Below are 22,384 nucleotides of genomic sequence, written 5' to 3'. Positions count from 1 at the left end.
TGATGAAAAAACCAGCCTCAAGCTCTCTCCAAACTCATTAGCACTTTGGGAATTGGAAGCAGCCACTGAAACCCGATTAAACTCCTTCCAAAGCAGGACAACTCAAAACAGGTATCAGCTAAAGGGCAGGCAGAGCAGGAGCAACAGGATAAGTGCAGTTTACTCTTTGTCTTCATTCCCATATTAAGCTCACATGATAGAATCCCCTATATCCACAAGCCCATTTAGGTAACCAAGAAGTTCTTTGACTTTTAGTTTTTCTCCCTGCACCTCTCAATGCGATTTGTCTTTCCTCAAATTCAGTCAAATCTTTTTGTACTTTTTTTTTATACTTTTTTTGTACTTTTTAAAAAATAGACCTTCTTTTTTAGCACAAGTATAGAGTCAAGGCAATATTGACCAGAGATTTCCTATTTATCCTTTTACTGCTACACATGCATAGCCTCCTCCATGATCAACCTCCCCCACCACAGTGGTACATTGTTACAATCAATGAACCTACATTGGCACATTATCCATAGTTGACACTTGGGTTCATTCTTGGTGTTGTGCATTCTGTGGGTTTGTACAAATGTATAATGACATGTATCCACTGTTATAGGATCATCCATAGTAGCTTCACTGTCCTAAAATCCCTCTGTGCTCTGCCTGTTCACCCTTCCCTCTCTGACCCCTAGCAACTACTGATCTTTCTACTGTCTCCATAGTTTTGCTTTTTCCAAAATGTCTTATAGGTGGAATTATATACTATGTAGCCTTTTCAGGTTGATTTCTTTCACTTAGTAATATGCAAGTAAGGTTCCTCCATGTCTTTTCCTGGCTTAATAGCTCATTTCTTTTCAGTACTATACTTTTCAAGGTGTCTGCTGTATACTTTTTTGTTTTCAAGCATTCTCTGCTGTCATTTAAGTACTTAAGTAGAATATGGAAAATTTGAATTTACAGATTTTTTTGCCACAGTTTTTTAAATATACATTATTCTTTTCATATTTGAGCTTTCTCCAATTCAAAATTGAAATTCCAGATAATACGCAGTAATTTAGGATTTACATTCAATTTTGTTATCTGTCTCAGATAATTCTACGCTCTTAATTTATCAGTTGAATAGATTTCCCAGTGCAGTGTTTTATTAATTGTTGTATACGATAAGCTGGACTCTGTTTGATATAGTTTGAGTGTTTGTTCCTTCCAAATCTCATGTTGAAATGTAATCCCCATTGCTGGAGGTGGGGCCTGGTAGGAGGTGATGGGGCGGATCCCTCGTGAATAGGGTAGTGCTATCCCCCTGGTGATGAGTGAGTTCAGGCAACAGCGGGTTGTTTAAAAGAGCCTGGCCCTTTTCTGTTGCTCTCTCTCTTGCTTCTGCTCTCACACTATGAGACGTCTGCTCCCCCTTCAACTTCCGCCATGATTATAAGCTTCCTGCCGCCCTCATCAGAAGCAGATGCCAGCACCACACTTCTTGTACGATCTGCTGAACTGTGAGCCAATTAAACCTATTTTCTTCTTTTTTTTTTTTTTTTTTTTGAGATGGAGTCTTGCTCTGTCGCCAAACCTCTTTTCTTTATAAATTATCCAGCCTCAGGTAGTCCTGAAAAAGGGCCTAATACACTATTCTATGTTGTCTTAAAAGGGCCATATTACTAAAAGAGAGCTAAAAGAAACACATGGTCTCTTTAACTGGTAAGCAGTTGACTATTAAGTATTCAGTAGTATTTTTTAAGTCTTCAGAAAACCATGATGAATTATTAGCTTTATAAATGCATTAATTGTTCATTACAAATTTTGTGAACAGTAAACCCAGCATACTATTAGATGCTACGGTAAAATCAATATGAAACCAGTCTTTTCAAAAACCAAGGTTACTCTAAGGGGGGAAATTTGCTCACCATGATAATCTGAGTAAGGCATTTAAGAGCCTGATTCTGAAATCACAGCCCAATCTTGGTTCTTCTCTACTGCTCCTGTGATGGGCTTCCTGAAGTACATTTGAGCCCTTGCAACTACCAAGATGATTCAAAGGGAATGACATTTTGAAGGAACCTCTATGCCCTTAAACAGAGCCTCAATTATTAGTAAGTAATCCACAAAGTAATTTAGAAGGCCTGTAATCCAGACACACTTTACATAGCAGGTTTTCTAAACACTGCAGAGGCCTCTAAACTCCAAAACCCTCCTTCTCTTTTCTCCCTAATGCTGTGAATCATACCATCTGAATCTTAATTCTTGAATTAAAGTCTTGACCCCTTTAGCATTATCACCTTACATTGAGAGGAACTCCTCATTTCATCAATCATTTGTACATTCAGATGAAAGAAAGACCTGGAAGAGCAGTATCTTGAGGGCACCAGGCACCGACAGGAGTGAGAGGAAATGGCATCATGAAGTGAAGGACATGCAGCTCAGATCAGGATTGACGGGGAATCACAGAACACCTCCAACTCCACAATTTGGCTGACTGAGGTCCTTCTCATCATTCAATTTTTTCCTCCATCACCAACTGTGTCTGTGAAGCTCAAATGAGGCAAACTTGGTTATACAGTGTAGCACTTCTTCCAGATATATTTGATGGAAAATGAACAGAACCATAAATCAACTCTACAAGTCCCCATCAATTACCCAGTATTTTCTATGTGCAAAGGACTGTGCTAGGTGCTTGGTTTTACTGTATTATTATCTTCCCGTGTCTATCAAGGACAGTGTAGTTCATGAAGATCCTGGAACTGCATCTATGAGTCTAATGAGGTCACTGAGCCTCTCAGACTCTTCCTCTTCAGCTCTGTAAAATAGACCTGCTGTTGATTACACCTGTATCATAGAATTGTAGGGAGTCCAGGCTCCCCAAGTTTGCTGCAAGAGTGAATAAAACCTTGTTTCCCTCTCAAGGGAAGAAGCACCTCTCCGTGAGTGGGGTTCCGTGCCATAAAGCACTCCATAAGACCCTTAAGATACCTTCTCTCTAATGTTCTAAAATAAGCTCCAGGGCATCCATACGTGGGAATAAAACTCTACATATGCTCTTCCTTTTGTTCCAATTTGTCCAGCTCCACTTTCTGTTTCTGGGGCTGGGAAATCTCATCCTTAAATACAAAATTTCTCCCTCCTGATGACAATATTCAAAACAGACTTTCAATTAACCCATCAGAACTCCAGTCATTAAGTTCCTCAACCTCACTCGTAAACACTTCTTACAAACTTGCATGGTCCATTGGCGAACTTCTTATTTCTCTAACATAAGCATACTTCAACCTACTACATAAGGAGGAAGTGTTTCAAAATTGATGGTCGGTTCTATCAATAATACTTTAAGGAATAGTTGCTGCTGATAACAGTCACAGTCCCAGTTTATTAAGCAAACATTCTATCTCAAGACCCATCATGAGCCCTTTATATATTACCTTAAGCAATTTTCAAGCTCTGTTGTTACTGTTGGTTTTGTTGTTGTTTTGAGACAAAGTCTCCCTTTGTCACCTAGTCTGGAGTGCAGTGGCACAATCACAGCTAACTGCAGCCTCAACCTCGTGGGTTCAAGCAATCCTCCCACCTCAGCCTCCCACGTAGCTGGGACCACAGGTGTATGCCATCATTCCCCTCTAATTTTTTTCATGTTTATTTTTGTTTGTAGAGATGAGGTCTCACCATGTTGCTCAGGCTGGTCTGGAGCTCCTGGCCTCAGGCAATCCTCCCGCCTGTGCTTCCCAAAGTGCTAGGATTATGAGTATAAGCCACCACACCTGGCCAGTAGTCGCTGTTATTCCCATTTTACAAATGAGGAAATTGAAACTCAGAAAGGCTAAATGAGTTGCCCAACATCCCACAGCTGGCAAGTGGCAGAGTCAGAATTAGAACCAGGCTTTTTCTAAAGCCTACCCAGGATCAAACCACTGCCTTCTCGCAGAGCTCTTTTTGTTTTAGCTCCCAATTTCTCCATGTGGCTCTACATCTGCTCTCGATTATGCCAAAGGTTGTTGCACGTTCCTCTTTTATTTCCTCAAAGGATAAAGAATCCTCTCTTGACTCTAGAAAGTTCACAAACCTTTCACAAACAGGAGCAAAACCTTAGAATATAGGATGAAGCTTAAAGTCATACCGACAATATTGTGACTAATGTGATGAATATCTAAAACTCTGCACAAATGACAGCATGGTGATAACTAAAAGGAGCTTCACATTCTCCCATTATCCAAATTTGAGGGGTTTAGCACTGAAAAATATGTAGAAGGAACTATTGAGAGGGGAGCAAATGAGCCCCAATTTCAAGGGCATCTGTCTGAGCAAGTTCCAGGAAAAAAAACATTAAGAATGTTAATGAGACCTTAACTGGCAATGAGTAGATGTGGACTGATTTGTGAAAATTGAGGATGTCAAAATAAAGTGGCTCTCCTAAACTGAGCAAGAAAAATTCAGCACAAATAGAGTATTACTTCCCAAATTGTGAAGTTATTGACTTGCAATGATTTCTATAATGTATACAAGTTACAAAGGTTTGTGTACTGTGATACAAACACCTATGCACATAAACATATATTTGTACATAAAAACTATACACCAAAATGTTAAGAGTTATTATTTCAGGAGATAGATCATCATGTTCAGTTTCCTTTTTTTTTATTAATCAGGAACATCATTTTTTGTTTCAATAGTTCACATTTGTATATTGATCATATTAATCAAAATATCTCACAGTTCTTTAATTTAAAAGCCAGTTAAAATAATTTCATTGATTTCCAAATTATTCGGGTTAAGAATTGAAGAAGGATCAAGATATACTCCAAACCTTTAAGGGTCATTCACCATGAGCCACATGGCCATCTGACCACATGTTTCCCGATACTTTCTGTAGGATTAGGGACCCAGATTCAGAGACCCAATGACCGCAGTTAGCTTCTGATTGATGTGCATTGAGACTCAGTGTGGATGTGTGAGGGAGCAATGAGAGTCCTTACTGGTGTGGATTTAATAAAATCAAGTCCCTGATCTTGAAAGATGCTTCATGCACTGAACATTCAAATAATTTGATTGAGGATACTTGGTAACTTAGGTTTAAAATAACAACAGCAACAACAACAAATACTTATAGAACAGTTACTATGGGCCAGGCATATTTTAACATTAGAAGATACATGACAATGATGATAGATGATAGATAGATGATAGACAGACAGACAGATGACAGATAATTATACAGATCCTATAACAACGTAAATGCTACTATTATCTCTAATTTTACAGAGACCTGGTCAACATCGCACATCTACTAAGTGAGGCTGAGAATTGAATTCAGGCAGTCTAGATCCAGAGCCCACACTCAACAATTAAACAACTCAGGCCAGAAGCAGTGGCTCACGCCTGTAATCCCAGCACTTTGGGAGGCTGAGGCAGGTGGATCCCCTGAGGTCGGGAGTTCGAGACCAGCCTGACCAACATGGGGAAACCCCCATCTCTACTTAAAATACAAAATTAGCTGGGCGTGGTGATGCATACCTGTAATCCCAGCTACTCAGGAGGCTGAAGCAGGAGAATCGCTTAACCCGGGAGGTGGAGGTTACAGTGAGCCAAGATCGTGCCATTGCACTCCAGCCAGAGCAACAAGAGTGAAACTCCGTCTCAAAAAAATAATAATAATAGGGCCGGGCGCGGTGGCTCAAGCCTGTAATCCCAGCACTTTGGGAGGCCGAGACGGGCGGATCACGAGGTCAGGAGATCGAGACCATCCTGGCTAACATGGTGAAACCCCGTCTCTACTAAAAAATACAAAAAACTAGCTGGGCGAGGTGGCAGGCGCCTGTAGTCCCAGCTTACTTGGGAGGCTGAGGCAGGAGAATGGCGTAAACCCCGGAGGCAGAGCTTGCAGTGAGCTGAGATCCGGCCACTACACTCCAGCCTGGGCGACAGAGCAAGACTCCTTCTCAAAAAAAAAAAAAAAAATAATAATAATAATAATAATAATAATAATAATAATAAATTTAAAAAATAAATAAAATAACTCAGAAAGCTCAGACTGAGATAAATTTGAAATTCAACCTACATTAGTATACTTGGACCCAATATTTGACAATTAAGAACATTTTTATATACATGTGGCCTAATCCTTTCCCTTTAAAAACATTCTATCTCATTAATCATCTCACAACTACATAGCTGAACCTAGTTCCATTGATCTTTCCCTCCTAGTGTGGAAACTTAGGTAAAGGAGATGAATAGTTATTCCAAGGCATGACCTGACTCACCTGAGGCACACAGGACTGTCCTAATAACTACTCACTGGTCACTTGTTATGTGTCAGGCACTTAAAACAAATCTATAAAGTAATTGCTATCATCCAGTTTTAAGGATAAGTTGAAGCCAGAGATGTTAGCTATCTCACCCAAAGTAACACAACTAGTAAATGGTCAAGGCAGGAGTTGATCCTAGGGATTTGGGATCCAAAGTTTAAACTCATATCAGCTACACTATACTGCCTTAATATTTAAGATGATGACTGCAATTGCCTTCGAGAGAGAGAGAGAGAGACTGAGACTGAGACCAAAAAAGAGAAACAGTCTTTGCATAAAGCTGTAACCTGTAATCCTCTGCCTTCCCTCTCATGTGTTTTGTCATTATTTGCTAATACCACCTGTGATGCGGACTGTCATTACTATCTCAGGTCTGCATCTTGTCCTTGTGGTCCACAGGAGGCATGTCCATAACCAAACCCTGGAACAGCTCATCAGTGACCATGTTCATCCTCCTGGGATTCACAGACCATCCAGAACTCCAGGCGCTCCTCTTTGTGACCTTCCTGGGCATCTATCTTACGACCCTGGCCTGGAACCTGGCCCTCATTTTTCTGATCAGGGGTGACACCCATCTGCACACACCCATGTACTTCTTCCTAAGCGACTTATCTTTCATTGACATCTGCTACTCTTCTGCTGTGGCTCCCAAGATGCTCACTGACTTCTTCTGGGAGCAGAAGACCATATCATTTGTGGGCTGTGCTGCTCAGTTTTTTTTTTCTTTGTCGGCATGGGACTGTCTGAGTGCCTCCTCCTGACTGCTATGGCGTATGACCGATATGCAGCCATCTCCCGCCCCCTTCTCTACCCCACTATCATGACCCAGGGCCTCTGTACACGCATGGTGGCTGGGGCATATGTTGGTGGCTTCCTGAGCTCCCTGATCCAGGCCAGCTCCATATTTAGGCTTCACTTTTGTGGACCCAACATCATTAACCACTTCTTCTGTGACCTCCCACCAGTCCTGGCTCTGTCTTGCTCTGACACCTTCCTCAGTCAAGTGGTGAATTTCCTCGTGGTGGTCACTGTAGGAGGAACATCGTTCCTCCAACTCCTTATCTCCTATGGTTACATAGTGTCTGCTGTCCTGAAGATCCCTTCAGCAGAGGGCCGATGGAAAGCCTTCAACACGTGTGCCTCGCATCTGATGGTGGTGACTCTGCTGTTTGGGACAGCCCTTTTCATGTACCTGCGACCCAGCTCCACCTACTCGCTAGGCAGGGACAAGGTGGTGTCCGTTTTCTATTCACTGGTGATCCCCATGCTGAACCCTCTCATTTATAGTTTGAGGAACAAAGAGATCAAGGATGCCCTGTGGAAGGTGTTGGAAAGGAAGAAAGTGTTTTCTTAGGTCATGTGTAGAAACTTATTTGTCCAAATTGCTGGAGAATTAAATGATCCAAGCCTTCACCTCCACCTCTGCCTCAGGCAAGGGAGACATTTGGTGCTCTTACTTGAACGTGGAGACTCTTCCCTCCAGATTCCTCTCACCCTTCCTCATGGTCACTTGTCTACTGACCGTGCCATAGATAGCCGAAAAGGAAAAGGAATTTCTTCAGAAAAAAAAAGAAAAAGAACCTCCACAATAATCACAATAACTAACATTTATTGAGCACTTAGTATGTACCAGGCGCAAAAGTTATTTAAATAAATACTCATTGCAGTAGTAAAATACACATTGAACTATCCCCTATGTTACAAAATAAGGAAACGATGTGTCAGCAAGGAAAACTAACTTGCTCAGGGTCACCAAGGAAGGGGCAGAACTCTGATTCACACCAAGGCCTTCCTGACTCCAGAGCCCATGGAGCTGTGACTCTGCCCAAATGCTGCAGTCCACATTCAACAAAAAACAGCCCAAAAGTAGTACAAGTATATAACTCTTGTTATCAGCATATGGCAGAGTCTGAAAAGATACACTGTGTGTAGTTAAGGTAAATGACAAGAACAAGATGACACCTCATCAAATGCCCTCTCTAGGATCTCCCTGTTGAATTCCCATTATAGCTACTGAGTAATTTGCTAAGCAAATGCTGAAGGACATTCCCCTTGGCTGCCATTTCTCTCTATCTCAGCTATGTAAGGGCTGGGGAAATTTGAGTCCAATGGTGTCACACCGATACTCTTCTTTTTTCAGTCTCAGTCAGAACCTCCTTGATTTTTCTTTAATATTTTGCTAAATGTTGTATTTTTTTCTTTTAATTTAATTTTATTTTAAGTTCTGGGATACATGTGCAGGACGTGCAGGTTTGTTACATAGGTAAACACGTGTCATGGTGATTTGCTGCACCTATTAACCCACATTATTATTACGGTATTAAGGTATTAAGCCCCACATCCGTTAGCTATTCATCCCGATGCTCTCCCTCCTCCCTGCCCCCGATAGGCCCCAGTGTGTGTTGTTCCCTCTCTGTGTCCATATGTTCTCACTGTTTAGCTCTCACTTATAAGTGAGAACATGGGATATTTGGTTATCTGTTCCTGTGTTAGTTTGCTGAGGATAATGGCTTCCAGCTCTATCCATGCCCCTCCAAAGAACACTAACTCCTTCCTTTTATGGCTGCGTGGTATCCCATGGTATATATGTACCATCTTTTCTTTATCCAGTCTATTATTGATGGGAATTTGGGTTGATTCCATGTCTTTGGTATTGTAAATAGTGCTGCAATGAACATACACATGCATGTATCATTATAATAGAATTATTTATATTCCTTTGGGTATATACCCAGTAATGAGATTGCTGGGTCAAATGATATTTCCATTTCTAGGTCTTTGAGGACTTGCCACACTGTCTTCCACAATGGTTGAACTCATTTACATTCCCACAAACAGTATAAAAATGTTCCTATTTCTCCACAGCTTCACCAGCATCTGTTGTTTCTTGACTTTTTAATAATTGCCATTCTGACTAGTGTGAGATGGTATCTCATTGTGATTTTTTATTTGCATTTCTCTAATAATTAGTGATGTTGAGTTTTTTTTCATGTTTGTTGACCACACAAATGTCTTCTTGAGAAGTGTCTGTTCAAGCCATTAGCCCACTTTTAGATAGGGTTGTTTGGTTTTTTTGTGAATTTGTTTAAGTTACCTTTATCAGATGGATAGATTGCAAAAATTTTCTCCCATTCTGTAGGTTGTCTGTTCATTTTGATGATAGCTTCTTTTGCAGAGTCTCCTTAGTTTAATTAGATCCCATTTGCCAACTTTTGCTTTTGTTGCAGTTGTTTTTGATGTTTTCATCATGAAATCTTTGCCAGTGCCTATGTCTTAAATGGCATTGCCTAGATTTTCTTCTAAGATTTTCATAGTTTGGGGCTTTACGTTTACACCTTTAATCCATCTTGAGTTAATTTTTGTATAAAGTGTAAGGAAACAGTCCCATTTTCAATTTTCTGTACATGGCTAGCCAGTTTTCCCAGCACCATTTATTAAATAGGGAATCCTTTCCCTATTGTTTGTTTTTGTCAGGTTTGTCGAAGATTCGATGGTTGTAGATGTGCAATCTTATTTCTGAGATCTCTATTCTGTTCTATGGGTCTATGTGTCTGTTTTTGTACAAGTACCATGTCGTTTTGCTTACTGTAGACTTGTATTATAGGTTGAAGTCAGGGAGTGTAATGCCTCCAGCTTTGCTATTTTTGCTTAGGGTTGTCTTGGCTATACATACTATCTCCTTGATTTTAACCATGCCATTCCTTTACCAGTTCAGGACCTGCCTCCATTTCACAGTTTAGTGTCCTTTTTGATCACCACACCCTGAATTACCCTTACTATCTTCTTTTTTTTTGAGACGGAGTCTCGCTCTGTAGCCCGGGCTGGAGTGCAGTGGCTGGATCTCAGCTCACTGCAAGCTCCGCCCCCCCGGGTTTTTTTACGCCATTCTCCTGCCTCAGCCTCCCGAGTAGCTGGGACCACCGGTGCCCACCACCTCGCCTGGCTCGTTTTTTGTATTTTTTAGTAGAGACGGGGTTTCACCGTGTTAGCCAGGATGGTCTCGATCTCCTGACCTCATGATCCGCCCGTCTCGGCCTCCCAGAGTGCTGGGATTACAGGCTTGAGCCACCGCACCCGGCCTCCCCTTACTATCTTCTATCTGAACCCATTGCTCCTATAAAATTCCTGTTTCCCCTCTTAAATAAATTAAACCTTCCAGCCCACATTGGGTATAATTTATTTGGCATTATCTCAGGGAGTATATCCCAGGTTCCCACCTCCAGATATTTACCCCTTCATTTCAGGCAGTTACAGTGGAGTTGTCCCACACAACTATTTCTGCTGGTAAATCTCTCTCTCTGGCCACTTGCAACACATTCACTTTTCCTTGGTGTAGGTCAATTGGATAAGTAGATATTTGACTTGATCGTTCATATAAGAGAAGTAATTATTTCCTCCGTATCTGGAAGAACATAAGTAATGCATAGGAAAGCAGAGATCCCTGTCTCAGGTTTCCTGGGTTCTTCATCCTCTAAATTCATTCCCATCCATGGCCAATAAAACGTGGAATGACTCCTACAATTCATATATACAGGTACTCAGAGAGAGACAGTTGAAATTTACTGAGTGCTTACTAAGTTTCAAGTTCTATTCTGAACATTTCATACATGTTAAGCCATTGAATCCCCAGTCACACAGCCATTGAGTGGAAACTGACTCAGCACGGCTCCTGAGACTAAACTCATCAACACTTTGTGACATTTCCCCCAAGCGGGCCCCTGATTAGGTTGAAGTGGGGAGGTTTTGTAGTGGCAGCCAAATATGCCACCTAGGGAAAATACTAGAGAAACTCAACATATGCCTCCCACTTCTGTCTACTGGAAGTATCCCATGCCTCCATTTTTCTATTGCACATCTTCCAAATGTAGGCCCAGAAGCAGAGGCCACAGTTATGCCTAGAACTACAGAACCATTGCCACTGGGGTCAAGCTGGTGTATGAAACTGCAACAATTAAGTCAGTAACATTTTAGGAATGAAAAGCTGACAGTACATCTGTATATTAAGGGATACTTGCTTTACAGAAATAGAAGCAAACGAATCAAAAATTTACAGGCATTTTACCATTACAAGGGAAATTCAAGAAAGAATATGAGGAGAGATTGTCTGATCCTCACCCCTATTTGGTTGCAGTTACATCATTAGCTTCTTTAGGTATTACTGGGTAGTAGAGAACAGCAGGAGGCAGGGAGACAAAAATCAAAATATCAGTTTAATAATGTTAAACGGACAGATAATGTTCTGTTGGAGGACATGGCTTTGATCTGGTCCTATGGCTGCCCCACACTGTACACCAGAATTAGACAGGCTAACCCAGGAGAAGCAGGCTTGCCCTGTTGCACTAATTGCGTAGATGAGAGAAAATCAGTCCACACGCTGTCTGCAGGGAGACAGACCCCAAAGAAAGAGAAGGAAGATCAGGAGGCCAAGTTCTCCTGCCTAATTGTTTTCCCCTGATTCACCAGTCCTTTAAATCAGGGGTGTCCAATCTTTTGGCTTCCCTGGGCAACACTGGAAGAATTTGTCTTGGGCCACACAAAAAAACACATTAATAATAGTTGATGAACTTTAAAAAATATCACAAAAACACTCTTAATGTTTTAAGGAAGTTTACAAATTTGTATCAGGCCGCATTCAAAGCTGTCCTGGGCCACATGCAACCCACGGGCTGTGGGTTGCACACACTTGCTTTATATCACTCCTACCTTCCTAGAAAGGACTGAGTGAAGGAGGAGGCATAAAACCTGCATGCCATTTCAGTGTAAGTTCCTCTCCAGGAAAACAGGAGGACAAGGGAAGGAACTCCCCATACACATACTAAGACCTTTAAGGTTCCTTCACCCTGATCCTCTAAGAAGCACTAAACTGAAGTTCTATCTATGACTATGAAGGGCCACCAGACCAGGAGGCCTCATCTAGTGGAATCCAATTTGCCAGTATCTCCAGGTCTCAGTCGAGGACTCTTTATGATGACATTGGTCACATCCAATGCTTGGATCTTACAGGACTATTATGAGCCCAAAAAAAGAAAATTGATTTTTAGAAACTTCTTAGAAAAAAATTAAAACATTGTGTAAAAACCAGAGATTCTTGTTATTACCAAATGCCGCTTCCCCCAAGGAAGCATTCCCAGACTCCCTGGACCTCACTAAATCCCTGGGCCAATCTCGCCCCATTCTTGCCCTTTGGTGTGAATCATCACGGTTGTAAGTATGTGTTTGAGGGTGGGGGTCACATCTGTCTCTTCATGAATATATTGTCAGCATCTAGAACTCTGCCTGACACACAAAAAGCAGTAAACATGCATTTTTGGTCAATCACTGTAATTGATCTGTTTGAAGAAAATCAATTATGCAGCCCAGATTGTAACCACTGTCACAAGAAATAGACTCTTGAACTATAATATTGTTGATGAAATTGCTGTAATGGTTATCATACAAGGACTTTGCATCAAATTGATGTTGTTATAATTTAGAGAAGGGGCCTTTGGAGATTCCTCAGACTTCCCTGTACACAGTTTCATCACCTCCTTATTAGATGTGCTATCATAATAGTTGTGTGTGTGTGTGTGTGTGTGTGTGTGTAAAGAAGAGAAAAAACATGCACATGTGTTGCTTAGTAACTTTTTAATAACTCCCATTGCATCCGCAACTGCCTGCTTCTCCACTGAAAATTGTATTTCCTACAAATATCCAACATTATTCCCTATGCTAATTATTATAGTAGACTTCTAATTCAGCATCAGTTACGAACAGTGTAAACTGTTCCTGTGTTTGGGTGAAGAAGGGCAGAGCAGTGATGACGGGGAACTTGTCAGGCTCACCTTACCAATGCAAACGTAGGTGAGGGCATCCTGAAAATTTCGCATAACTACAACCTTATGCTTTCGATAGTGTCTCTGAAAGGCAAAATGTCCATTTGCAATTCTGGAAGGATATGTCATCTTGAACTAAAAGTTTGGGGCCGATTAAGATCTCCTGCCTCTAACCTAAAATACCAGGCTTCTTAAGACACATTCAAATAAGGTAATTTTTCAAAAATTAAAACTCATTCCATAAACATTACTAAGCCCCTACAATGTGTTAAAAAAAAAAGAAAAAAAGAAAAACTGGTATGATCTCTTTCTTAAAAGGTGATTAAAAGTTAGATTGCAGCAGGAAGAAAACTATATAATGATATTAGGATTATGATAATATTAATACCCTACATTTGTATAATGCTTTGAAGTTTACAGTATTCTCTCATATGCATTAAGTCGTTTAATTGACTTATACAGCAAAATAAGTGAATAGAGGATGTAAGATGAGGCTGAAAATGGCGTAAAGGAAAACAAATACTGTTGGGGAACTACTGCACATCAGGAGGTGGACACCCATTTGTTCATTCGTCTTCAAAAAGAGTTATTGAATAACTGCTATGTGCCAGGTAGGAGCTGGGGATACAATAGTGACAAATCCTTGCCTTCAGGGAGTTTACACTTGGAGGAAAAGGCAGACACACATAGACCCATAAAGGCAAGGAGTGAAAAGTGCTAGATTATGACAAGCAAACCTCACTATGCAAGTAAGGTGTATGTTCCCCACTTCATGGAATAAGATCCCGGGGTTCATAAAGGTTAACTTGCTCCAAGTTTAAAATACTGGAACCTGGCTTCGAAGGCTGTGCTCTTTTGAACAAGCTAATTCTACGTTCAATAATGTAACCCTGAGGTTACAAAATAGAAAGGCTGTCATTTGACCCTGACCTGACATTAAACCTGATAGTCCAGAACCTTCTAAGGTGATTGGCCAGAATAATAATATTATGGAATAATATTAATCTGAAAGAGAAGTCAACAATAAGTAGATTTGATCTCAGTTCCCAGAGACCTGAGTTGGCTGGTCCCAGGTTCTCCTCTGGGTGCCTCCAGCCAATGCCTCATGGAGCCATAACACACCCAAAGAAAAATTAGAGCTGTCTTTCCCACACACCCTTTTCTGTAATAAGTCAGCTTCTTAGAACAATTTTAAGAACAAACAAAAAAAATAAAAATACAAGATACATAATATCAGAGCTCAAATTAATGGAGAACTTTTTACTTCAAATTGTAAATAGGTATAGTCGTTTTTCTGATGTTCAAAATCAGAAGCCATTTAAAATCATTTTTTCAATTAGGCACAACAGAATGTCTTTTTAAAATAAAAACACCAAAATCCAATTATCAACCGATAATGGCTACTACTGTTGTGATATATTAATACATCTTTTCAAACTTCTAGCCACATAAGTATTTTTCGCCAAAATAACATCATGTGACATATTCAGTGTTTTAATCTGTCACTAAAAAGAAGTCTCTCCATGTTTAAAAGTGCAGTTCTATGTTATCACTTTGAATGTCTGCAAATACTTCATTGTACTATTGTGCCATATTTATTGAACAAATTTTCTGTATCGGACACTAACTTAAATTCTAATTTCTACTATTTGAAACAGCACTGTGATGAACTTTGTTTATATTTAGGACATTAAGCATTTGGTTTATTAACTCTTTAGCATAAATTCCTAAAGTAGAAATTTGGAGTCACGGTGTTTGTACGTTTTACATTTTGACACATATTTCCAGAATGAGCCCAGAAATGTTGCCCATGTGTGCACTCCTATTAACCATAGGAAGGTGTCACTTTCCCCACATCTACGTCAACAGTGGACTTTTCAACATTGGCTAATCTTCTAGATGAGAAATGATACCTCATTGCAATTTAATTTGTATTTCCTTTTTCTTTCTTTCTTTCCCTTTTTTAATAGAGACAGGATCTTCCTATGTTGCCCAGGCTGGTCTCGAACTTGTGAGCTCAAGATATCTTCTCGCCTTGGCCTCCCAATATATTTATTAGATCAATAGTTGATTGACTGTCTTTTCACATGTGGACTAACCAACTGTATTTTTCTGTGAATCATGACTCATTTTTGTTTTAAAATATCAAAATGTCTGTGTCTTACAGATTTATAAGAGCTCTTTATATATTAAAGATGTTAAGCTTGTTTTATACTTTTTTAGATATTTTCCCAAGTTTTCTATTTATATTTAGTTTTAAGCTTATTTATAATGCTTTTAAAATGTAAAAGCTTTACATTTTTACTTAGTCAAATATAATTATTATTGGCATAATGCTCCCCTACTCCAAAAATTATGAAAACATTTATATAAGTTTTATTCTAATATTTTAATTGCTTTTTTGGTATTTATATTATTAGGGTGACAAAATCTTCTTGTCTTCCATTTCTATGAGAAGTTAAAGAGTGTTGCAATTTCTTTCAGCTCACAGTATCTATCTATAAAAAGAAAAGACATTAAACATTCAAACACAGTTAGAATTGGGCTGTGTTTTTTTGTTTTGTTTTGTTTTTTGGTTTTTGGTTCTTTTTTTGGAGACAGGTTCTTGCTCCATCACTCAGACTGGAGTGCAGTGGCACAATCACAGTTCACTACAGAGCTTCGATGTCCCAGGCAAATTTGATTTACCCAGTTCAGCCTTCTGCGTAGCTGGGACTACAGCACACACCACCAGGCCCAGCTAATATTTTTTGTAGAGACAGGGTTTCTCCATGTAATCCAGGCTGGTCTCGAACTCCTGGCCTCAAGTGATCTGGCCACCTCCACCTCCCAAATTACTGGGATTAAAGGCGTGAACCACCACACCCATTCTGTTTCTTTTTTACTTTTTTCTTTTTCTTTTTTTTCTTCACTTTTAAGTTCAGGGATGTAAGTGCAGCTTTGTTACATAAGTAAACTTGTGTCGCGGGGGTTGTTGTACAGATTACTTCATCACCAAAATGTTAAACCTGGCATCCATTACTTATTTTTCCTGATGGTCTCTCTCCTCCCACCCTCCACTCTCCAAAAGGCCCCAGTATGTGTTGTTCCCCTCTACGTGTTCATGTGTTCTCATCATTTAGCTCCCACTTACAAGTGAAAACATGCGATATCTGGTTTTCTGTGCCTGCGTTAGTTTGCTAAAGGTAATGGCCTCCAGTTCCACCCATGTCTCTGCAAAGGACATGATCTCATTCTTTTTTATAGCTGCATAGTATTCCACAGTGTATATGTACCACATTTTCTTTACTCAATCTATCATTGATGGGCATTTAGGTTGATTCCATGTCTTTGCTATTGTGAATAGTGTTGCAATGAACATACATGTGCATGTCTTTATAATACAATGATTTATATTTCTTTGGGTGTATACGTAGTAATAGAATTGCTGGATGGAATGGTATTTCTGTCTTTAGATCTTTGAGAAATCTCCACACTGTCTTCCACAATGACTGAACTAATTTACATTCCCACCAACAGTGTATAAGCATACTTTTTCTCCACAACCTTACCAGCATCTGTTATTTTTTGACTTTTTAATAGTAGCCATTCTGACTGGTATTAGATGGTATCTCATTGTGGCTTTGATTTGCATTTCTGTAATGATCAGTAATGTTTAGCTTTTTTTCATGTGATCATTGGCTGCATGTATTTTCTCTCTTGAAAAGTGTCTGTTCACATCCCTTGCCTCCTTTTTTATGGAGTTGTTCGATTTTTTTCTTGTAAATTTATTTAAGTTCCTTATAGATGCTGGATATTAGACCTTTGTTGGATGCATAGTTTGCAAAATATTTTCTTCCGTTCTGCAGGTTGTCTGTTTACTCTGTTGATCGTTTCTTGTGCTGTGTGGCAGCTCTTTACAATACCTTTATCATCAGTTAAAATTAGAAAACTAACGTGCCATTTGACCTAGTAAGTTCATTTCTGGAAATGTATCTTTAAAAGAAATCATAGATGCACATGAAAATGCATTTACAAAATGTTGAGTGCAGGATTATTCAAAAAGACTAATCAGGGACTGACTAGGCAACTGAAGAGATCAAGGTATGACTTTTGTAGCCCCTCACTTCCTGTACATTCTACAAGCCTGACTCACAATGCCTCCCACTCACCCTGGTTTCCATACTGTCTGTCTTAAGTCCTGAATCCCAAACTGCTGTGCTCTCCTGGCTGGTGTCTCATTCCATTTTAGCCATCATGACTGACGCTTACTCTTCACCTGCCTGATTCCCACATACCTATGAAAACCTGTCTCTACCTTAGTAACCAATGTATTTCCCATCACATTCCACAAGGGATCAGGGAGACCTTGCAGCAACAACAAAGAACTACATACAGTAAAACAATAGAATGTACATAAGGAACTGTTAAGAGGCTACATGTGAAAAATTATGGAGTAGGAAATTAAGTCACACATATGTTTTTGAATGTATGAAAGCCAAAACAAAGATACACAGTCAGGGCCTAGCACGGTGGCTCATGCCTGTAATCCCAGCACTTTGGGAGGCTGAAGTGGGTAGATCATCTGAGTTCAGGAGTTCCAGACCAGCCTAGCCAACATTGCAAAACCCCATCTCTACTAAAAATACAGAAATTAGCCAGGCATGGTGGCTCCTGCCTGCAATCCCAGCTACTCGAGAGGATGAAGCAGGAGAATGGCTTGAACTGGGAGGTGGAGGTTGCAGTCAACCAAGATCGCACGACTGCACTCCAGCCTGGGCAACAGAGCAAGACTCTGTGTTAAAACACACACACACACACACAAAGATACACAGTCAGTTACAAAATTCTTATTGCCTCAGAAAAGAACGCACACTGATGTCCCACAGGAGCTCTGCCTTGCACTTGCGTCTAGGATAAATGTCTTCTTTGGAGTCTCCTGGGAAGAGCTAAATAGATCCTGCCCTGAGGACAATCCAAAGATGGATGCTCTTCCTTGTAGACACTCTAATAAAAGGCAATAACATAACTCCAAATACATTGTACCAGTTAGTGTGTTACTGGATGCTGGCATATTAAAGTAAGATTTCTTTTGGGCTGTATACCTTAAATATGTGCAATTTTTAAAAGACTATAAGAAGTGTTTTAATTAAAAATAAATAAATAAAAATAAAAGCAGCCATTCACTTCCACAGGAATGAAATTATTCTAATGGTGGAACCATCAGGGATCTAACAAGATAACAAGATTTTTGTTTAAGAGGACTTTTGTATGTTCTAACCCCACAAACTAAACTGTAAAATACACTCAACTGTAAGAGAACTGAAATAAGAAAAATTAAGAACTGTGTTGCTTATGGAATGCTTTCTTTTGCTTTTATTTCAGGGAAAGTGCTCTATCATTTTTTCATCTGGTATACTGTCTTATTTCTTATCCTATATTTTTCAGGCATAATTATGTTTTTTCAAACGCCAATTGCCTACTTTTTATTGTTGAATTAGATTTTGGTCATCTCAATTTTTTTTTTTTTTTTTTTGAGGCAGAGTCTCGCTCTGTCGCCCAGGCTGGAGTACAATGGTGCAATCTTGGCTCACTGCACGCTTTGCCTCCTGGGTTCACACCATTCTCTTGCCTCAGCCTCCTGAGTAGCTGGGACCACAGGCGCCCACCACGACGCCCGGCTAAACTTTTGTATTTTTAGTAGAGATGGGGTTTCACTGTGTTAGGATGGTCTCAATCTCCTGACCGTGTGATCCGCCCGCCTCAGCCTCCCCAAGTGCTGGGATTACAGGCGTGAGCCAGCATGCCCGGCCCCTTAAATTTTTAAAAATTATCTAGAATATGGATCCTTGGGACATACAGATATTCTTTTGTTTCACAGGCCTGCTGTACCAAATGGTTTGGGGGCAGGGCTGTTGTTTTATAGAGACAGGGACTTGCTCTGTCACCTGGGCTGCAGTACAATGGCACAATCATAGCGCACTGCAGCCTCGAATTCCTGGGCTGAAGTGATCCCCCCACTTCAGCCTCCTGAGTAGCTGGGACCGCAGGTGCGCACCACCATGCCTGGCTAATTTATTTTTTTTAATTTGTTGTTGTTGATAAGATGTGGTCTCACTATTGCCCCAGCTGCTCTCAAACTCCTGATCTCAAGCAATCTGCCCGCCTCGACCTCCCAAAGTGCTGGGATTACAGGCATTAGCCACGGCACGTGGTTCATACAGATATTCTTACTGAAAGAAGTTTGTCCTCACATGACTGAATTTCTGATTTGGGGAAAAGCAGTATTAATATAGTAAATTGCTATTATATAGCAATAGTAGAATATCCCTAGAATTTGAGTCAATAAACCTGGTTACAGTTCTCTTTCACCAATTCAAACTCTGATTCTGAAAAAAATAAATGTCCTTCTCTAGTCACTCCTGAAGTAAGAAGCATTAGACTGATTTATCTCTGAAGTCCTGTGACGCTCTAATGATCAGTTTTTCTGTGATACTAAAACATGCCCTTAATAATGATTGTAGCTCTATACTCTACCAAGAGCCCTGTGTGTCAATAGCAAGGTCCAGGCTTCCCAGAGTGCCAAAGAGGAGTACTTATGAGGGCCTGACTCTTCTCTTTTTATAAGGGATGAGATGAGGATTAGGTAGTCAGGCTACTTAATAAACTGTTTAAGCCTTACATACACACTAGAATTCTTGTAAGCCAAAGTAAGCCCCAGACTCCGTGATTTCTCAGAGTGGTACAGTGGAAAAACCTATGGAGACTGTTGTGTTAAAGAAAAATTATTCACCAGACAATTATTAAAGACAGGAAGATAGATTTCATTTAAAACTCTTGCAATAGAAGAAAAAGATTGAACTCAACTTGAAATATAGCAAAGACAAGTGAAGATTTATAAGCAATGAGCAGAGTGAGGGAGGTCAGTGGATTGAAAATTACTAAGAAGTGATATCAAAGGTAGGGTGGTTCTTGCTAAACTGGCATAAAAGAATTCTTGCTAAAGACTGGCCAAGGACTTAGACACAAGGACTTAGATATCGAGGGTGAGGGATGAGGTTAAAAATAATAAATATGTAAAAGGGTAACGAGTGAGGAATTTGATTAGATTTCAAGGGTGGGGAATTCTCATTAAACTGACTTGGCAAGATTCCTGTTAAAACTGGGCTCAGCAAAGACAGACACCGAAGGTCAAGATTAAGTCATAGTCAAGAAAAGGGCTCAGAGGAGCCTAAGCAATGTTTGGTCAAGGAGGGAATCTTTCTCAAGTCAGGAAAATGATTTGGATTTGAATCCTCGATTTACAATTCACTAATTTTGCAACTATGCAGATGTGAGTAAGTCATTAACTGCTCTAAAGCTTCAGTTTCCTCATATATAAAATGTAGATAATCGTTCTAAAGACTCTTCAGAAACTTCATGAGAATCGAAATCAAGATGAGCTATTGCAGGTGAAAGCCCTTGGTAAAGCATAGGCGAATGGCCACAGTCCATCTATCTCTTTCTGATCAGAGTGAGGATACAGACATGTGATGGTTTTTCCCTGTCAACCCAGGATATTTATAATAAGAAAGAAGAACCATATGAAAGAAGAATTTCCAGACCACAAAGGGAAGTCTGGCCCAGTTTTTCTGTGTAGTCATGATGACCTCGATGCTTGAGAGCAGTATGTGATCAATGATTTTGCCACCTCACGTCACCATAATCCAAGTTCTAATATATCTTCACCCAAGGTAGGATCTGGAAGACAGTCATCCCCGTCATGGACCAGATCAACCACACTAATGTAAAGGAGTTTTTCTTCCTGGAACTTACTCGATCCCGAGAGCTGGAGTTTTTCTTGTTTGTGGTCTTCTTTGCTGTGTATGTAGCAACCGTCCTGGGAAATGCATTCATTGTGGTCACTGTCACCTGTGAGTCCCGCCTGCACACTCCTATGTGCTTTCTCCTGAGGAACAAATCAGTCCTGGACATCATTTTTTCATCTATCACCGTCCCCAAGTTCCTGGTGGATCTTTTATCAGAGAGGAAAACCATCTCCTACAATGGCTGCATGGCACAGATCTTTTTCTTCCACTTTGCTGGTGGGGCAGATATATTTTTCCTCTCTGTGATGGCCTATGACAGATACCTTGCAATCGCCAAGCCCCTGCACTATGTGAACATGATGAGGAAAGAGGTGTGGGTGGCCTTGGTGGTGGCATCTTGGGTGGGTGGTGGTTTGCATTCAATCGTCCAGGTAATTCTGATGCTTTCACTCCCCTTCTGTGGCCCCAACACGCTGGATGCCTTCTACTGTGATGTGCCCCAGGTGGTAAAACTGGCCTGCACTGACACCTTTGTTTTGGAGCTTCTCATGATCTCTAACAATGGACTGGTGACCCTGCTCTCGTTCCTGCTGCTCCTGGGCTCCTACACTGTCATTCTGGTGATGCTGAGATCCCACTCTGGGAAGGGGCGGAACAAGGCCCTCTCCACGTGCACTTCCCACATCCTGGTGGTGACTCTTCACTTCGTGCCTTGCGTTTACATCTACTGCCGACCCTTCATGACGCTGCCCATGGACACAACCATATCCATTAATAACACTATCATTACCCCCATGCTGAACCCCTTAATCTATTCCCTGAGTAATCAAGAGATGAAGTCAGCCATGCAGAGGCTGCAGAGGAGACTTGGGCCTTCCGAGAGCAGAAAATGGGGGTGAGCAGTCAGATGGAGAGTGGAAGTCCATCTGATCTAGTTTTCTCAAAATGCTAGCCTAAGAGTAACAGGTAGCTAGCTCTTCTTCCACCACTTCATTGTATATCTTCATAGCCACTCGATTCTATTAGCGGGAGTATACAAACAAGAAGAAATGAGATTAAACAATGTGAACTATTGAGCTTGTGGACTCAGGAGAAGAAGGAAGTATAAGGTTGAAATCAATCCCCTAAATGCTTTTTGGTGTTATCTGTGACTCATACCAACACGTATCTCACTTTCAGCACCCATAATATGGAAATATCATTACTTGCTCACAAGGTTGTCAAAAGAATGACATGTGATCAATGCTGTGAGGATGATAGTCGTGAAGGTTAGTACTGCTCCTGGCATTAATCAAGTATTCAATCAACTTTCCCTATTACCTATCCGTCTCTTCCTAAATGTGTATATACACAGAATATAGACACATTTATTTCATATATGCTTTCTGTGGTGACTATGCTATATACAGTCAATTATTAAAATCACTTGATTTTACATTTTAAGTACAGAATTTTAAGTATATTTCACCAATTAGTGAAATGGAAGGAATATTTTAAATTGTAAGTCAAA

General features: G+C 40.4%; 2 protein-coding genes across 2 annotated transcripts; both read left to right on the top strand.

Annotated features, from left to right (window-relative positions):
• Positions 1 to 6,679: 6,679 nt before the first annotated feature.
• On the top strand, positions 6,680 to 7,629 carry LOC111544954 (olfactory receptor 5A1). The gene is given in 2 exon segments (XM_023215832.1): positions 6,680 to 6,988; positions 6,991 to 7,629. Coding segments are annotated over 2 exon segments (948 nt in total).
• Positions 7,630 to 20,812: 13,183 nt separating this feature from the next.
• On the top strand, positions 20,813 to 21,853 carry LOC111544816 (olfactory receptor 4D6). Its single transcript, XM_023215463.1, has one exon. It carries the CDS (start codon positions 20,829 to 20,831, stop codon positions 21,771 to 21,773), a length of 945 nt encoding a protein of 314 aa, XP_023071231.1. The 5' UTR covers positions 20,813 to 20,828; the 3' UTR covers positions 21,774 to 21,853.
• Positions 21,854 to 22,384: the final 531 nt, after the last annotated feature.

The sequence above is a fragment of the Piliocolobus tephrosceles genome, chromosome 13 (genome assembly GCF_002776525.5).
Source record: "Piliocolobus tephrosceles isolate RC106 chromosome 13, ASM277652v3, whole genome shotgun sequence".
Taxonomy (NCBI): Eukaryota; Metazoa; Chordata; class Mammalia; order Primates; family Cercopithecidae; genus Piliocolobus; species Piliocolobus tephrosceles.
The sequence above is the reverse complement of the archived record's forward strand: the minus strand, read 5'-3'. Positions and strand labels throughout refer to the sequence as shown.